At 22.4% G+C, this 17712-nt stretch overlaps 7 protein-coding genes across 7 annotated transcripts in view; 4 read left to right on the top strand and 3 right to left on the bottom strand.

Annotated features, from left to right (window-relative positions):
- The window catches only part of DDB_G0281515 (equilibrative nucleoside transporter family protein), a gene marked incomplete at both ends in the record, with an annotated part of 1809 nt that extends 1456 nt beyond the window's left edge, over positions 1-353 (top strand). Inside the window, one exon of the mRNA XM_635637.1 lies at positions 1-353. This exon is cut by the window's left edge and continues 521 nt beyond it. Coding sequence (XP_640729.1) covers positions 1-353 — 353 coding nt within the window.
- Positions 354-1129: 776 nt separating this feature from the next.
- DDB_G0281513 (equilibrative nucleoside transporter family protein) lies at positions 1130-2686 on the top strand (the record flags this gene model as incomplete). Its single annotated transcript, XM_635636.1, has 2 exons — positions 1130-1399; positions 1508-2686. 2 exons carry the CDS (start codon positions 1130-1132, stop codon positions 2684-2686), a joined length of 1449 nt encoding a protein of 482 aa, XP_640728.1.
- A 470-nt stretch (positions 2687-3156) lies between these two features.
- On the top strand, positions 3157-6656 carry cog3 (oligomeric Golgi complex component; the record flags this gene model as incomplete). The annotated part of the gene is made up of 8 exons (XM_635635.1): positions 3157-3321; positions 3415-3801; positions 3915-4082; positions 4170-4495; positions 4622-5402; positions 5484-5709; positions 5806-6011; positions 6138-6656. The coding sequence occupies 8 exons, from the start codon at positions 3157-3159 to the stop codon at positions 6654-6656; spliced, it is 2778 nt and encodes a 925-aa protein (XP_640727.1).
- An 88-nt stretch (positions 6657-6744) lies between these two features.
- Positions 6745-7043, bottom strand: DDB_G0281509 (hypothetical protein; the record flags this gene model as incomplete). The annotated part of the gene is made up of 2 exons (XM_635634.1): positions 6745-6941; positions 7031-7043. The coding sequence occupies 2 exons, from the start codon at positions 7041-7043 to the stop codon at positions 6745-6747; spliced, it is 210 nt and encodes a 69-aa protein (XP_640726.1).
- A 1135-nt stretch (positions 7044-8178) lies between these two features.
- On the bottom strand, positions 8179-11124 carry colC (colossin C; the record flags this gene model as incomplete). Its single annotated transcript, XM_635633.1, has 1 exon — positions 8179-11124. One exon carries the CDS (start codon positions 11122-11124, stop codon positions 8179-8181), a length of 2946 nt encoding a protein of 981 aa, XP_640725.1.
- Positions 11125-12314: 1190 nt separating this feature from the next.
- Positions 12315-13466, top strand: DDB_G0281505 (hypothetical protein; the record flags this gene model as incomplete). The annotated part of the gene is made up of 2 exons (XM_635632.1): positions 12315-12738; positions 12877-13466. The coding sequence occupies 2 exons, from the start codon at positions 12315-12317 to the stop codon at positions 13464-13466; spliced, it is 1014 nt and encodes a 337-aa protein (XP_640724.1).
- A 341-nt stretch (positions 13467-13807) lies between these two features.
- Positions 13808-17245, bottom strand: DDB_G0281503 (hypothetical protein; the record flags this gene model as incomplete). Its single annotated transcript, XM_635631.1, has 2 exons — positions 13808-14036; positions 14115-17245. 2 exons carry the CDS (start codon positions 17243-17245, stop codon positions 13808-13810), a joined length of 3360 nt encoding a protein of 1119 aa, XP_640723.1.
- Positions 17246-17712: the final 467 nt, after the last annotated feature.

The following is a 17712-nucleotide window of genomic DNA, read 5'->3' as shown; positions in this document are numbered from 1 at the left end:
TAGCAGATTCTCTTGGTAAAGCATTGCCATTGATAGTTCATAAAAATGATAAAAGGATACCATCTGTACCATGGTTATGGTTCATATCAATTGGTAGATGTATTTTCATTGTTTTTTTCATTATTGCTAATTATTATTCAAATATATTCACACATGAATCTTTAATTTATCTCTTTTTATTTATATTTGCATTTTCAAATGGTTACATTTCAAGTATTGCCCTATCCCAAAGTCCTTCAACTGTACCTCCAAAATATAGAGAGTTATCTGGTATTATCATGTCTTCAGCATTAAACATTGGTTTATTATTAGGTTCAGTATTTAATTTAATTTTTGTTTTTGCTCAAAAATAGAAAAATATATAAAATTAAATTAAATTAAATTAAATTAATAAATTAATAAAATTATAAAATTGAATTGTTATTAATTAATAAAAAAAAAAAAAAAAAAAAAAAAAGTTTGAAAAAAAAAAAAAAAAAAAGAAATAATTTATTTATTTTTTTAAATTATTTATTTATTATTATTATTATTATTATTATTTTATTACCTTACAATTATATAGATATAGTCTTTATGTACCTTTGAAATTTCAGATTTTTTTTTTTTTCTATAAATTTAATACCACGAATTTTTTCCTAATTCAATTTTTAATTTACAAAATTCTTTCTAATTTATCCTTACTTTTTGTCTAAAACAAATAAATATCGGTAATTATTTTTTAAAATAAATATAATACCCACAGAATTATTTGGTAAGTAATAATTTTTTTAAAAAAAAAAAAAAAAAAAACCACGATTAATAAAAAAAGGCATAATATTTATAATTTAAAAAAATTTTATTATTTAGTTTTTAAACCACGATTAATAAAAAAAGGCATAATATTTATAATTTAAAAACTTACAACTGGTTTTTTTTTTCATATAAATTTTTATTATTTTCACATTTTCATATTTTTTTTTTTTTTTTTTTTTTCAATTCCAATACATAAAAAATTATATTTAAATAATAAATATTTGTTTTGGTCCAAACTATAAAATTTTTTTTTGATTATTTTTTTTTTTTTATTTATATTTTTATTTTAATAATTTTTTAAAAAAAAAAAAAATAATAGGGGAAGAAAAATAAAGTAATGGAAAATAATTTTATTGATACAGTTATTGGAGAAAATATAATTACAGATTCAATAAATTCAACATCTAATAGTTTAAAAAGTAGTGTTAGTAGTACAGAAACAACATGTAATAAATCAATTATAAATAATGAAGAAAATTATAATGATGATCAAAAAAAAGAAATTTTGGAAATAATTAATTTATCTGATGATGATGAAATTTCATCAGATACTATTAAAACAGAATTTGAAATTGAAGATATAAATAAAAATCAAATTAAAAAAATTGTATAATTAAATTTTTTTTTTTTTTTTTTTTTTTTTTTTTTTTTTTTTTTTTTTTTTTTTAACAATATTAATTATTAATTTAATTTTTTTATTATAAAAAAAAATTAGGATAAAAATATTGCATTTTTAATATTTATATTAGGAATGGGTAATATTTTACCATTTCAAACATTTTTAGCAAGTTTAGATTATTTAGATAATATATTTCCTCAATATAAAATGGCATCTACATTTCCATGTATTTATATGGTTGTTATTTGTGTAACATTTATAGTATTATTAAGATTTCAAAATAAATTTAAATCACATATAATATTGTCAATTGGATTCCCATGTTATATAGTATTAATGATTTTAACACCAATTGTAACAATTGTATCACATACACCAATTACAACATATTTAGTAATTTTATTATTGATGGCGTTATGTTCATTTGTTGATGGCTTATCTCAAGGTACAATCTATGCATATGCTTCTAAATTCGGTCCAAGATACTCAACAATAGCTGTAACAGGTAACGGTGTTGCAGGTGTTTTTGTAGTATTAACAAGATTAATTTGTAAATTATCATTTTCATCAGACAATAATAGTAAAAAAATTGGTTTAATAGTTTATTTTATAATATCAGCAATTATAATTTTAATTGCAATTACAACATTTTTTTATTCTTTGAAAATTGAAAGAATTAGAAAAATTTTAATTACTAATAATAATAACAATAACAATAAAAATCAAATTGAAAATGATAATCAAGTTAATAATATTAATGGAAAAGAAAAACATCCATTTAAGGAAGTATTTAAAAAAACATATGGATTTGGATTTATGGTTTTTTATAATTTTGTTATTGTATTATTTTTATTTCCTGGTATTGTTGTTAGAATTGAATCATTACATGGTATAAAAAGTGACTGGTGGGTTTTTATAATAATAGCAGTTTATAATACTTCAGATTGTATTGGTAAAACATTGTTTTCAATATTCAATTATATTATTTTACCTTTGAAATTGGTTTGGGTAGTTTTAATTGGTAAATCAATATTTGTTTTATTGTTCTTTTTATGTATTTACAATGATAATTTTAATCATGAACAAATGGTTATAATATTTTTAATAATTTTTGGTGTATTAAGTGGTGGTGTAGTATCTTATGGTGTCTCTGAAGGTCCAAAAAGAGTTGAAGAGAAATATAAACCATCTTGTAGTGTCTTTTTATCCTTGGCTTTAAATATAGGTTTAATGTCAGGTTCTTCTTTAAATTTATTGGTTTCATTTTTTATGTAATAAAAAAAAAAAATAAAAAATAAAAAAAAAATAAAAATTATAACTTATAATTTTTATTAATTAAAAATAAACAAATAATTTTTATTTATTAAAAATAAAATAAAAATATAACTTATAATTAAAAATAAATAAAATTAAATAATTGTCTCCTAAATTAAAAAAAAAAATAAAAAATAAAAAATTAGAAATAAAAAATAAAAAATAAATTAAAAAAAAAAAAAAAAAAATTTAAATTAAAATGAAATGAAAAAAGTTTTGTTTTGGTTTAAGGTATTTAAATAATTATTTTATTTAATTTTAAATTTTAAATCCAAAAATATCTTTTTTTTTTTTTTTTTTTTTTTTTTTTTTTTTTTTTTTGTTTTTTTTATTTTTTTATTTTTATTTTTTTTCAAAATTTTGGGTTGAAACTTCAAAGGGATAGTTATTTTTATGAACATAGATAACGACCATAAAAAAAAAAAAATACAATGAATAATCAGACAAATCAACAATCTCAAACGCAATCCCAATCTCAACAAAGAATTAATTTTGATATAACGGGTTGGGAAAAAAAAAGTAAACTATCAACACAACAATACCTTTTAATCAATAATTTAAATAAATCCACACAAGAAAAACCATTGCCACAAAAAGTATTTATTTTGCTTGTTTTATATATATATATATATATATATTTATATTTATATCTTTTTTATTGACTATTATTATTATTGTTTTTACTATAGTATTTAGAAGATAAAATAAATAATGATATTAAAAAAGAAGAAAATCAACAACTACAACAGCAACAACAACAGCAACAGCAACAACAGCAGCAACAACAATCACCAATAATAGAAAATTTTATGGATAACTTTAATCCAAAAACAGATATAGATAATTTATCAGATTTTTATCAATGGTATTCTATAATTGATAAAAACAATCCACATTTACATCAATATGAATGGTTTTTAGAGACAATTGTAAATTATTCAAAAGGATCCAATCAATTATTATCAATGGTTGAAAATTGTGATAAACTAGTGGAAAGTATTCAAACTGATTATTCAAATTTAACAAAGAAAACTAATCAATTAAATGAAGATTGTGAAAAGTTTTTCAATGAAGAAGTAAGTCAAATAATAATAATAATAGTATTTGCCATGACAAATTTCATAATAAAAACATACAATATTAATAATAAAATAATTAATAATAATAATTTATAATTAAATGATTATAGTTAAAATTAAGATATATAGCTCAATCAATTCATGATAAACTTAAATTTTATAATCAATTAGAAATTCAAACAAAGAAATTTAATACAACAAACTTTAATGTCACTGATTCAACCTTTCTTACTTCTTTAGAAAATTTAGAAAATAGTATAAATTTTATGAAATCAAATGTAATTAATTATTTATATTAAAATAGATTTATTTTAAAATTATTTATTTATATGTATTAACCCCAAATTAATTAATTAATTATTTAGTCAACATTTATGGAATCAAATAAATATTTAACACAATATGGATTTATATTTTCAAGAGCACTTGGATTAATTAAAGATTATATTTCATCAAATTTAAAAATCCTAAGTAGAGATATTATAAATGCTCAAAAACAATTAAAAACATCAGTATCAACACCAACATCACCACAATTACAATCATCAAGTGGTGGTTCACCTTTAATAAATGACTTTTCAAATTCAACTGATTTTAATGATTTATTTCAACATTCAAATATTAGATTTAGAGCATTTGCTCCAAAATTAAGACCATTATGTTTAGAATTAGAAAAAAGAGCAATTGGACCGTACGTAATATATATATATATATATTTTTTTTTTTTTTCAATATTTTTAATTTGCACTCATTCACTCATTCACCCACTAACCAACTAACAATTTATTATAATTTTATTTCATTTTATTTTATTTAGATATTTATCATATTTATATGATACACAAAATATTTATTTTAACAATCGTAGATCAATATTATCATTAATAATGTTTGAAAAACTTCAATCATTATCAAAGATGACTGATATATCATCTATGATAAGATCATCAAGTTTATTTATGATTCAATTCTATGAAAATGAATATCAAATTTATTCAAACTTTTTTTCACCACCAGATTTAAATAATAATAATAATAACAATAATAACAATAATAATAATGATAATATAAATAATAGTACAAATATAAATAATAGTAATAATACAAACAATAATAATCAAGATATTATAAATAATTGTCCAGCATTTTCAAATATATTAGATGAATATTCTCAACAACTTTATGATACAATTAGACCAATTTATATTCATATTCATAGTTTTGAAACACTTTGTAATTTAGCACATTTAATTAGAAATGAATTAATTGATGATTTAGTTCAAAAATCAATGAAATATTCAAATGGTTTCAAAATGACAATTGAGAGAATGTTACAAGATATTCAAGAGAGATTAATTTTCATTATTCAAACTTATATTAGAGATGAAATTAGATCCTATCATCCAAATTCTGATGATTTAGATTATCCAAATAAACTAAAAATTTATGTAACTGCTGAATCTACTGCTGTTGATGGTGATGGTAATGGTAGTGGTAATTCATCACCAACACTATCATATAAAAGTATTTATTCAACTTGGTATCCAACATTAGAAAAATCTTTAACTTGTCTTTCAAAATTATATTTAGTTTTAGAAGTAAGTAATACTTTTTTTTTTTTATTATTTTAAAAATTAGTTTTAACTTTTTTTTTTTTTTTTTTTTTTTTAAAAAAAAAGACAAGAATTTTTGAAGGATTAGCACAAGAAGTTGTTGAAGCATGTACATTCACTTTAATTCAAGCAAGTAGATTATTATTAATTCAACAAAAGAATGATCCATATATAATTTTAGATTCTCAATTATTTTTAATTAAAAATTTATTAACATTAAGAGAACAAATTGCACCATTTGATATAAACTTTGTTATCATTGAAAAAATTGTTGATTTCCCAAATTTAAAACGTATGGATTATTATTTTCATTATTATTATTTTAATCTTTATTTATTATTTTACTACTAATTATTTGATGTTTTTTATTTTTTTTATTATTTTTTAGATTCACTTTCAACACTTTATAATGTTGGTTCATTTTTAACATTGTCAACTAATAACCCAATCTTATCATTATTATCACCAAGAGTTACAAATACAAGTATTGATTCAAAAAAAGATTTAGAGAAAGAATTAAAACAGTCTATAGAGTCTTTTATTTTATCAAATGCAAATACAATTATTGACCCACTTTTATCTTTATTAACAAAAGTTTGTATTACTAGATTATCTGGATTTTCTAAATATAATTTTCAGTAATTACTAATAATTTTCCATTTCCTTTTTTTTTCCATTTTCTTTTTATTTATTTATTTGTATAAATGCTAATATCTATAGATATCAGTATTTTTAAATCAATCAAATAAGAATCAAACTGATCCAATGTTATTATCGCAACAATCATTTGCAGATCCACAAAGAATTAAAGAGATTATTGAACAGGTTAAAGAAAAAGCATCAAATTATCTACCCCAAGTAATCGATAGAATGAAATTATACCTATCAATATCTACTCAAATACTTTTAATGAAACCAATTAGAACTAATATTATTGATAGTTTCGATCAAATTAACCAATATACAAAGAAATACTATACTGAAGATCAAATTAAAATTATTGATTTACAATCTTTAAAATTAATACTTGATAAAATATTAACACCATCTAAACAATCTAATAATAATAATAATAATAATAATAATAATAATAATAATAATAATAATAATAATAATAATAATAATAATAATAATAATAATAATAATAATAATAATAATAATAATAATAAAAATGAAAATAATGAAAATGAAAATGAAAATAATAGTAATGTAAATTCACCGTCCCCCCAACAATTATAATATAATAATAATAATAAATTATCAATATAATATTTATTTTTTCGCTTTTATTTTTTTTTTTTTTTTTATTTTTTTTTTTTTTTAAATATCATTTTTCTTTATAAGATAATGGAAATATTGAATATAAAAATGGTCGAAACATATTACAATAACTTTGTTTAAATGATATTGCCATTGATTTCTCATTTGAATTATATAATCCATTGTTGTTAAAGTCTGAATAATTATATTCGGTTAAAATTTCTTTGTTTATTTTATCATGTTTATTTATTTTAGTAATTAAATCTATTTTTTTATTAAAAAAAAAAATAAAGAAAAAATATTAATATAAAAAAAGAAAAAAAAAGAAATTTAGTTTTATTACAAATATTTACTTATTATAGTCATTTTCGAATTTTTTTCAAAATTGAAATTTTCTTTTTTTTTTAATTTATAATTGTAAAATAATTTCGATTTAATTATTTTTATTTTTAATTATAAAATTAATAAAAGAAAAAAGAATTTTTTTTTTTTTTTAAAACAAAAAAAAAAAAAAAAAAAAGAATTTTAAAATTAAAAAAAAAATAAATTAAAATATTTAAAATAAATTAAAATATTTAAAATAATACAAAAGATCAATTTTTTGGAAAAAATTTTATTAAAATATATTATAGTATATTATAGTACTTGAAACTAATAAAAATCAGGTGTGTGTAAAATGATTTTATTTGTTTAATTTTTTTTTTTTTTTTAAAAAAAAATACCCTACCAATAAGGTTAATTTTAAGAGTTAAAGAGTGTGAGAGAATGAGGAAAATTATTTGTAAAATGAATGGATGTGACTGAAAAAAAGCAACAATCCTTATCATTTAACTGTTTAGGGTATTTATTTTAAACAAACCTATTTTTAAAAATATTTAGTGGTGGTTTATAGTGATGATGTTTTTAATTTTCTCTTTTTTAATTTAAATAATTGAATTCTTTTTTGAACTAATAAATATCATTAAAATATATTTGGAAATAATTTGTTGGTTTTTTTTTTTTTTTTTTTTTACTCAATAGTCAAACATTAATTTTTTAATTATTTAATAGACGTAATTTTGTCTTAAAAAAAATAATTTTTATTTAATGTTAATATTTTGGATATGTTAATTTTAAAGTTTGTCCATTAGATCGTTTTTATTTTAAATTTCTATTTATAGTATTATGGTGTTTTAGTGTTAATATTACCACAAAAAAAAATTTCAAAAAAAAAATTAATAATTAAATAATATTATTTTATTAGATTTAAACGATTTACAAATATCTTGAAATTAAAGAAAAAAAAAAAAAAAAAAAAAAAAAAATATAAATAAAAACAATCAATTTTTTTAAAAAAAAAAAAAAAAAGTTTATATATGTAAATATTCTTTTTTTTTTTTATTTTTAATAATATTTTTATTTATTTATTTATTTATTTATTTATTTATTTATTTATTTATATTTTTATTTATTTTTTTATTTATTTTTTTATTTTTTTATTTATTTATATTTTTTTATTATTTTATTTTTTTGGAATAATACCAAATGAACAACCATTAAAATAATAACCACCAGCATCAGAAGAAGTAAAAGAAGTGACATAAACATTATCAACAGTTGATAAGAAAGCATCACTATTTGTATTTGGATGAGTTGGATCAGCATTTCTCATTGTAATGGAAGAACCAGCTTGGAAGAATGCAACAGGAATTACACAATAATAATTTGAACTGAAATCAACTTCAAATTTGAAATAACCATTTGAATCGGATACAGTTTGACTTGTTGGAGTTGATTGTTGACCATAGATTAAGAATACTGTGATTCCTGAAATACCAGGTTCACCAGCATCTTGAATACCATTACCATTTATATCAAGCCAAACTCTACCAACACGATATTGTGGAAGAGAAGAATCATACACTGAAGTAATATCACCAAGACCATTTTGTTTACCAAAGGTTGGAGATGGGGTACGACCATTTGAAGAGGTTATATATAAAGAGTAACCTTTTAGTTGTTTACCAGAGGTTGCATTATACCAACGAATTGAACCTTCAAATGCTTCATAGTAATCGAAACCAGTTGTAACAATAATATCACGACCACCTTTAGTTGCACCAAAAGCATTGGTATAGTCATGAAGACCTGTTTTATGATTATCAAAGAAATTACCATTACCTGGACCATATCTAAGACCAGTGAGTGATTTTTGATCAACTCCGGCACCAACAAGACTACCACATTTACCTCCACTCTCCAAATAGAAAAGACCATCAGTACCTAAACATGCAATCAAAAGTTCTGGTGCTGAAACAACTGCTGAAATATCACCTGAACGATCTTTGTATGCCATAATGAGATGACCACTAACATCGAAAATAATAGTTGATAACAATGCTTGAGGAGAATCATTATTTGACCATTTTTGCCAAACACTTGATACACAACTTCCAAATGAATCAAGATAACGACAACCTCTTGCATAACCGAGTGTATAGAAGAGAACAGTTGAAAATGATTTACTATTTGGATTATACTTTAGAATATAGGTTGATAATCTACTACCTTTTTCACCAGAACAAACACCACCTGTGAATAGCTCGCCTTGGAATACTGTAACTGGGAAAATGTGCCAATCATCACCACTACTACAACCTGGATTTGCAACTGGAATTCTTTCAACATTGGTTGCATTTGGATTTTGATAAATTGGTACAACCAAAATTTCATTCTTTCCAAGATTGGTTACATAGAGTTTCTTGTTGTAATAGGTCATTTGACCAAGACTTGCTTTACCAACTAATGGACCAGCAGTTGATATTTCACGGAAATCAAAGTAATGTGCATAACCACCACAATAGGATTTACCAAATACATCATTAAAGTTAACATGTGTTGTAATGATACCACTTGAAAGTTTATAAATTGCACAACTACCTGATGGACCAAAATCAGAGTTTGTCTTATGATAAGATGATACAAACTTATCACCATTATCTGGATTAAAAGCAACACCATGAACTGAACCGGTATCTTTATGACTTGCCAATACCTTCATATAGTCAGCTGATTGTTGAGCATATGCTTTACCTTGTGCATCTTTGTTAATTTCAACAACTGTTGGCTCATCTTTATATTTACCATTGTATGAACCTTTAACAAAACAGGTGGTAACAAATGATTTTGGATTACTTGGACCTGCATTTACACCAGTTAAAGATTTTGGAATCAAACCAATGCTTAAGTCAATAGATTGACCAACTGTTACGAAATTTACCAAATTTGCACCAGTTGAAGTGAAATCATTTGGAATTACAAACTCAATTCTAACTGGGAAACCTGGTTGTAAACCACTGAATGACCATCTACCATTTGAATCGGTTGTAACGGTTCCAAAGAGGAAATTATAAACTGGTAGGTAAATCTTGACAATAATACCAGCGATACCTTGATCTCTACTACTCAAATATCCATTGAGGTCTATGTCATTGTATGCATAACCACCATATCCAGAATTACCAGTAAGGAAAAGACTAAATGAACCAGCTCTTAAAATGGTTGGTGATTGAACACCATCTGATGCAACTGATTTTGGCATTGTTGCAGAGTTGATTTCAATTCTACCAACGCAACCTGGATTGAAATATTTTGTACCTTCCATCCATAAACAATAAACACCATTGGCAACATTTTCAAATGCATATCTACCATTAGCATCGGTAGTAATTGATGAAATAACATTACCATTTACATCGAGTGCTCTGGTTTTATCATTGAAATTATATAATCCAACCGATACATTTGATGTCCAAACATCTCTTCCATCAAAAATTCCATTACCATTGATATCGGTAAATAATAAACCAGCGACGGCACTACCAGTAAATGGTGGAGGTGTTGGTGGTTGAGTAGGTGGTTGAGTAGGTGGTTGAGTTGGTGGTTGAGTTTGCTCAACATAACCCAAATCAACACTAATTCTAACTGTAAGTATAGATGAGCCTGATGAAACACCAACTTGTTTAATCAATGGAATGTTATAGGCAAAGGTATTTGCAACTAAAAGATCTGCTGCCAAATTATCAGCTGAAACCGTTGGACGAATACATGGTACACCTGGTGGACAAGCCAATGTCTTTTCATAGGTTTCAAAGTAATAATCTTTTGGATTGGTAAATGTAAATTCATAAGTTGTACGTTGAGTTAATCCATCATATATAAATGTACCATCAGCAGATGAATAACGTATTGGATATTTATTTCCCTTATAATCAGTTGCATTTCCTAAAGAAATTTCAACATTTCCAAATCCTGGTTCACCTTCATCATACAATGCATTTTTATTTGAATCTAAATAACATTTTCCTTTTAATGCCAAAATACGTTGATCATATACTTGTGATGAAATATTTAATACAGTATTTAAAATTATACTTGATATTAATAATAATGAATATAATATTTTCATCTATTTTATAAATGAGAAAAGAAAGAAGAAAAAAGAAAAAAGAAAAAAAAAAATAAAAAAAAAAAAAAAAAAATAAAAAAAAAAAAAAATTAGAAATCAATTTAAAAATAATAATAAAAACAATAATAATAATAATAATAATAATAATAAAACTTACTTTATTAATATTAATATATTAATATATATTAATATATATATTTAAAAATATTATATACAATAATTAAAATTTTTTAATAAACAAAAAAAAATATACATATAAATAATTTTAAAAAAAAAAAATAAATAATAATAATATTATTAAAATATATTTTTATGGTAATTTATTATTAAAAAAATTAAAATATAATAAAATACAAAATGTTTGAATATGTGTGATTGTATAAATTATTCAATAAAAAATATAAAAAAAAGTAAATCATATAAAAACAACACATATGGAATACTACAATGGTGGGGGTGTTTTCCAAAAACAAAATTAATTTGCAAACAGATTTAATTTTTTTTTTTTTTTTTTTTTTTTACTATTATTTGTTTCGTACCCTTAAACAACTGAATAATTATAATGGTTTAAATACCAATATCCATTATTCTATTTTTGGTATATCAATGGTAATTAAATGAAAATAATAATAAAAATAATAATAATAATAAAAATTAACTAATTAAATTTAAATTTGTCGAAAGGTGTAATAGATGTGAATGCCCATTGTTTTAAAAAAAAAAAAATTTATGAGAGTGTGAATCATTGAAAATATTTATTTCTTTTTTGTTATTATAATTATTATTTTTTTTTTTTTTTTTTTTTTTTTTGGTAGATATGTATATTTTTAAAATCTGTATGTTTTCCAAAAAAAAATAAATAAATAAATTAAAAAAAATAAAATAAAATACCCACTTAATATGGGGGTGTTGCGTTTGATTAAAAAAAAAATGTAAAAAATGTAACACGTAATTTGCAGACAAAAAAAAAAAAAAAAAAAAATTAAAATTCATAGGTGTTTCCACTTTCTGAGATTTTTTTAAAATAATTTTCATTTTTTTTTTTTTTTTTAATATTATTTTTTAGTTTTTTGTATTCGCTAGCACACACATAAATAATACATACACACATTCACACTATACAAAAAAATATATTACCACCACCACCCCCCAATAAGTTTGAATAATTATTCAGAAAAAAAGAAAAAAATATGATATCATCTCTAAATAAAAGATTACTAGCAAAATCAAAGTTAATTTTACAACATACCACCAGAGTACAACATCAACAACTATTATTAAGAAGTTTTACATCACAACAACAACAACAACAACAACAACAACAACAACAACAACAACAACAACAACAACAACAACAACAACAACAACAACAACAACAACAACAACAACAAGAGCAAGAAAAACAACAAGAGCAAGAACAACAAGATAAAAATCAACAACAAAACGAAAATACAAACGAAAACAATAATAAAAACAATAATAATAATAATAAAAAATTTGAACAAATCTCTAATAACAGGACAGTAACATGGGCTAGTTTAACTGTTGCATTAATAAGCGGTGGTATCGGTTGGTTATATTATGATCATTTAATGACTAAAAAAAGAGAAAGACGTAAGTAATTTAATTTTTGAAAAATAAAAAAAATAAAATAAAAATAAAAAAATATAAAAAAAAAAACAAAAATTAATTTGATATCAATTCAATTTTTTTGTATTATTATTTATTATTTAAAAAAAAAAAAAAAAATAGAAAATGAAATTAAAACATATGGATCATCATCAGTTGGTGGACCATTTGTATTGATAGATGAAAATGGAAAACCATTTACAGATTTAGATTTAAAGGGAAAATATGGGTTATTATATTTCGGATTTACATATTGCCCAGATGTATGTCCAGCAGAATTATATAAGATGACAAAAGTAATTAAAAATTTAGAATCAAATGGATTGGGTGATTCAATAGTACCAGTATTCATTACAATCGATCCATGGAGAGATACAATCGAACAAGTTAAATCATACATAGAAGAGTTTCATCCAAAGTTTAAAGGTTTAACAGGTACACCAGAACAAATCACAAAAGTGGCAAAGAGTTATCGTGTTTTCATGAGCAAATCAGGTAAAGGTGATGACTATTTAGTTGATCATACTATCATTGTTTATTTAGTTGGTCCAGATGGTAAATTTATTGAATTCTATAATGTAAATCAAGACTCTGATATTATCACCAATAAAATTATCACTCGAATTGCAAATGGTGGTAAAGGTGGTGATAATAGAGGTGAAATTAAATCTGAAAAAAGTTATTTTGAAAAAATTGCAAACTTTTTTAAATAAAAAAACTAAATAATATATTTCTTTAATAAAAAAAAAAAAAAAAAAAAAAAAATCTATATTTATAATTTTCTTTTTAGGAAAAAAGGAACAACAATTTATAAAACAGTACTTTTTTTTTTTTTTACCAGACAATAAAAAATAAAAGATATATATGAAAACCACTCAGAATTAATCAAATATTACTCTTTACGTTTTCCAAATAAATCTGGATTTTTAAAAAAAAAAAAAAAATAATAAAAAATTTTAATAATTATTTATCACAACATTTTAATTATCTTATTGTTATATTTTACAATGTATTTTAGTTTTTTTGGTTTATTTTATTTTATTATTTTTTTATTCTAACAGAATGGACTACTACAAATTGATTTCGATAAAGCGACCATATCTAAGTTTATATTTTTTCTGTGTTTTGAAATATCTTTGAGGCTAAAGATTGTAGATGATACAGAGGAATCATAATTTGAAGATGCTAATTCTTTATTCAATGTTGAAAATAATTCTGTATACTTCTTTTGAATTCCAAAACTTATATCGAAATGTTTATTTTTTAAATTCTTTTCCTTTGGACTATATATTTAAATTAATACACATGTTAATATAATTATAAAAATTTATAAAATAAATTATATATTATGATACACTTACACTGGATCTAATAAATCCAAACAAATAACAGAATTTTGTGGATCAGTTAATTCTCTTTGACCTCTTGGTGATGGTGATGGTTCTGTTAAATTTGTAGCTGTTGATGTTGGTGATGATGTAACTAAACTACTCTTATTCGATATTGAAGTTGCTGATGATTTATTTGAATTGGTGTTTGACGATGAAAATAATGATGATTCACTTAATGATGGAACAATTGGTGGTGTTGTTGAATTTGTATTTGTATTTGAGTTGGTTATATTATTAGTTGTGATTGGTGTATTTGTAGACCTATTCCATGGTAGAATTGAAGAGAAAGATACTTTTCTATGAGGTATTGGTTCAGGTGCCTTATGTATGAATACATTAGTTGAAGAAGAAGAAGAAGTTGTTGTTGTTGTTGACTCACTAATTGATGATGATGATGATGTTAATTCATTATTACTACTATTTACAAATTGCTGTTGTTGTTTATTGTCCAAACTTTCACTATGACAATTATCACTACAATCATTATCATTATCACCATCATCATTATCATCATCGTTATCATCATCATAGTCCTCTTCGTCACTTTCTTCACCGTATGTGAACTTTTGTGCTTCTTTATGTTTTGGTTTTAATTTTTCTTTTTCTTTTTTTAATTGTGTTTGTTTTTCTTCTTCTTGTTTTTCTTTTTCTAATTCCTTTGCTAATCTTTTTTCTTCTGCTTCCTTTTCTAATTTCTCTCTCTCTAGTCTCTCTTTTTCAATTTGAGCTAATCTCTGTCTTTCTTCCTCTTGTTTTTCTTTTTCGATTTGCATTAATCTTTCTTTTTCCAATTGAGCAGCGACTGCTAATTCATCGGCTATTCTCTTTTCCTCTAATTCTTTTTCGATTTGCATTAATCTTTCCTTTTCTAATTGAGCGGCTAATTCATCAGCTATTCTCTTTTCTTCTAATTCCTTTACTAATCTTTCTTGTTCCAATCTATCTTTTTCTAATTGAGCAGCCAATTCATCAGAGATTCTCTTATCCTCTAATTCTTTCTCTATTCTTTCTTTCTCTAATCTTTCTTGTTCCAATTTTTCTCTTTCTAATTGAGCATCCAATTCAGCAGCAATTCTTTTATCTTCTAATTCCTTCTCTAACCTTTCTTTTTCCAATCTTTCTTTTTCTATTTTTTCTTGCTCCAATCTTTCTTGTTCCAATCTCTCTTTTTTCAATCTCTCTTGCTCCAATCTTTCTTTTTCTAATCTTTCTTTTTCTAATTGAATAGCCAATTCATCAGCTATTCTCTTTTCCTCCAACTCATTTTGAATTCTTTCTTGCTCTAATCTTTCTTGTTCTATCCTTTCTTTTTCTAATTGGGCAGCCAATTCATCAGCTATTCTCTTTTCTTCTAATTCCTTTTCGGTTCTCTCTTGTTCTAACCTTTCTTTTTCTAATTGAGCAGCCAATTCATCAGCGATTCTCTTTTCTTCCAATTCCTTTTCTAATCTCTCTTTTTCTAATCTTTCTTGTTCTAATCTTTCTTTTTCTAATTGAGCAGCCAATTCATCAGCGATTCTCTTTTCTTCTATTTCCTTGTCTAATCTCTCTTTTTCTAACCTTTCTTTTTCTAATTGAGTAGCCAATTCATTGGCTATTCTCTTTTCTTCTAATTCCTTTTCGATTCTCTCTTTTTCCAATTGAGTGGCCAATTCATCGGCTATTCTCTTATCTTCTAATTCTTTTTTGATTCTTTCTTGTTCTAATCTTTCTTTTTCTAATTGAGCAGCCAATTCATCAGCGATTCTCTTTTCTTCCAATTCCTTTTCTAATCTTTCTTTTTCTAATTGAGCAGCCAACTCATCAGCGATTCTCTTTTCTTCTATTTCTTTTTCGATTCTCTCATTCTCTAATCTTTCTTGTTCTAACTTTTCTTTTTCTAATCTTTCTTTTTCCAATTGAGCAGCCAATTCATCAGCGATTCTCTTTTCTTCTAATTCTCTTTCTAATATCTCTTTTTCTAATCTCTCTTTTTCTAATCTCTCTTTTTCTAATCTTTCTCTTTCTAATTGAGCAGCCAATTCATCAGCGATTCTCTTTTCTTCTAATTCTTTTTCAATTCTCTCTTTTTCTAACCTTTCTTGCTCTAATCTTTCTTTTTCTAATTGAGCAGCCAATTCATCAGCTATTCTCTTTTCTTCTAATTCCTTTTCGATTCTCTCTTGTTCCAATCTTTCTCTTTCCAATTCATCGGCGATTCTCTTTTCTTCTAATTCTTTTTCGATTCTCTCTTTTTCTAATTGAGCAGCCAACTCATCAGCGATTCTTTTTTCTTCTAATTCTTTTTCTAATTTCTCTTGTTCTAATCTCTCTTTTTCTATTTGGGCAGCGACTGCTAACTCTTCGGCTATTCTCTTTTCTTCCAACTCTTTTTCCAATCTCTTATTCTCTAATCTTTCTTCCTCTTCTTGTTGTTCTTTTTGTTTTTTTAATTTTTCAATCTCTTCAAATGCTTTACCATTTTCAAGTTCAAATTGAAAATTTGAAGATGTTAAAACATTATTTATAATTACACTATCGCTATTGTTTTTAAAATCTTTAATTTCAGAGAATTTAATATCTGGTGATAAATAAACTTCTTTATCATTATTATTATTATCATCATTATCATTATGATCTTCATTATTATTATTATTATTATTATTATTATTATTATTATTATTATTATTATTATTATTATTATTATTATTATTATTATTATTATTATTATTATTATTATTATTATTATTATTATTATTATTATTATTATTATTATTATTATTATTATTATTATTATTATTATTATTATTATTATTATTATTATTATTATTATTATCATGATTATTTTCAACATTATCATTATTGATTTCATTATTGTTATCATTGTTTTTTGGTGGTGTATCTTTCATATAATCCAATAAATCTAAACCTAAAGCTAACTCTTCTTCATCATATCCTTCTTCTTCATATTCTTCTTCATATTCTTCTTCTACAGCTTCTTGTTCTTCATATTCCTCCTCCTCTACAACTTCTTTTTCTTCTTGTTGTTCTTCTTCATAGTATTCATCTTGTTCCTCTTCACTATCTTCACCTTCAACTAATTTTGAATGTTTTGGATTCATTTTATTATTTATTTTATTTTATTATTTATTTTTATTTTTATTTTTATTTTTATTTTTATTTTTATTTTTATTTTATTATTTGTTTTCAATTTTAATGTGTTATATTGGATTTTTTTTTTTTTTTTTTTTTTTTTTTTTTTTTACCTTAGATCTATCTGTTTAAAAAGATAATTTTTATTTTTATTTTTTTTTAAAAAAAAAAAAAAATTATAAACTTTACTATATTACAAATTTAATTAATTATTTATTTAAAACTAATTAAACAAATATTAACTATGTGGACTGAAAAAAAAAAAAATAAAAAAATAAAAAAAAATAAAAAAATAAAAAACAAAACAAAAAAAAAAAAAAATGCACTGAGAAGGAATCTTAAGAAGAATTTTATTTGAAAAATAAATTTTTATTTTTTTGAGTTTTTTTTTTTTTCGAGTTTAATTTTGATTTGTTTAAAAATGTGTTAAATTGGG

The sequence above is a fragment of the Dictyostelium discoideum genome (assembly GCF_000004695.1).
Source record: "Dictyostelium discoideum AX4 chromosome 3 chromosome, whole genome shotgun sequence".
Taxonomy (NCBI): domain Eukaryota; phylum Evosea; class Eumycetozoa; order Dictyosteliales; family Dictyosteliaceae; genus Dictyostelium; species Dictyostelium discoideum.
Note: the sequence above shows the minus strand (reverse complement) of the source record. Positions and strands in the feature narration are given on the sequence as shown.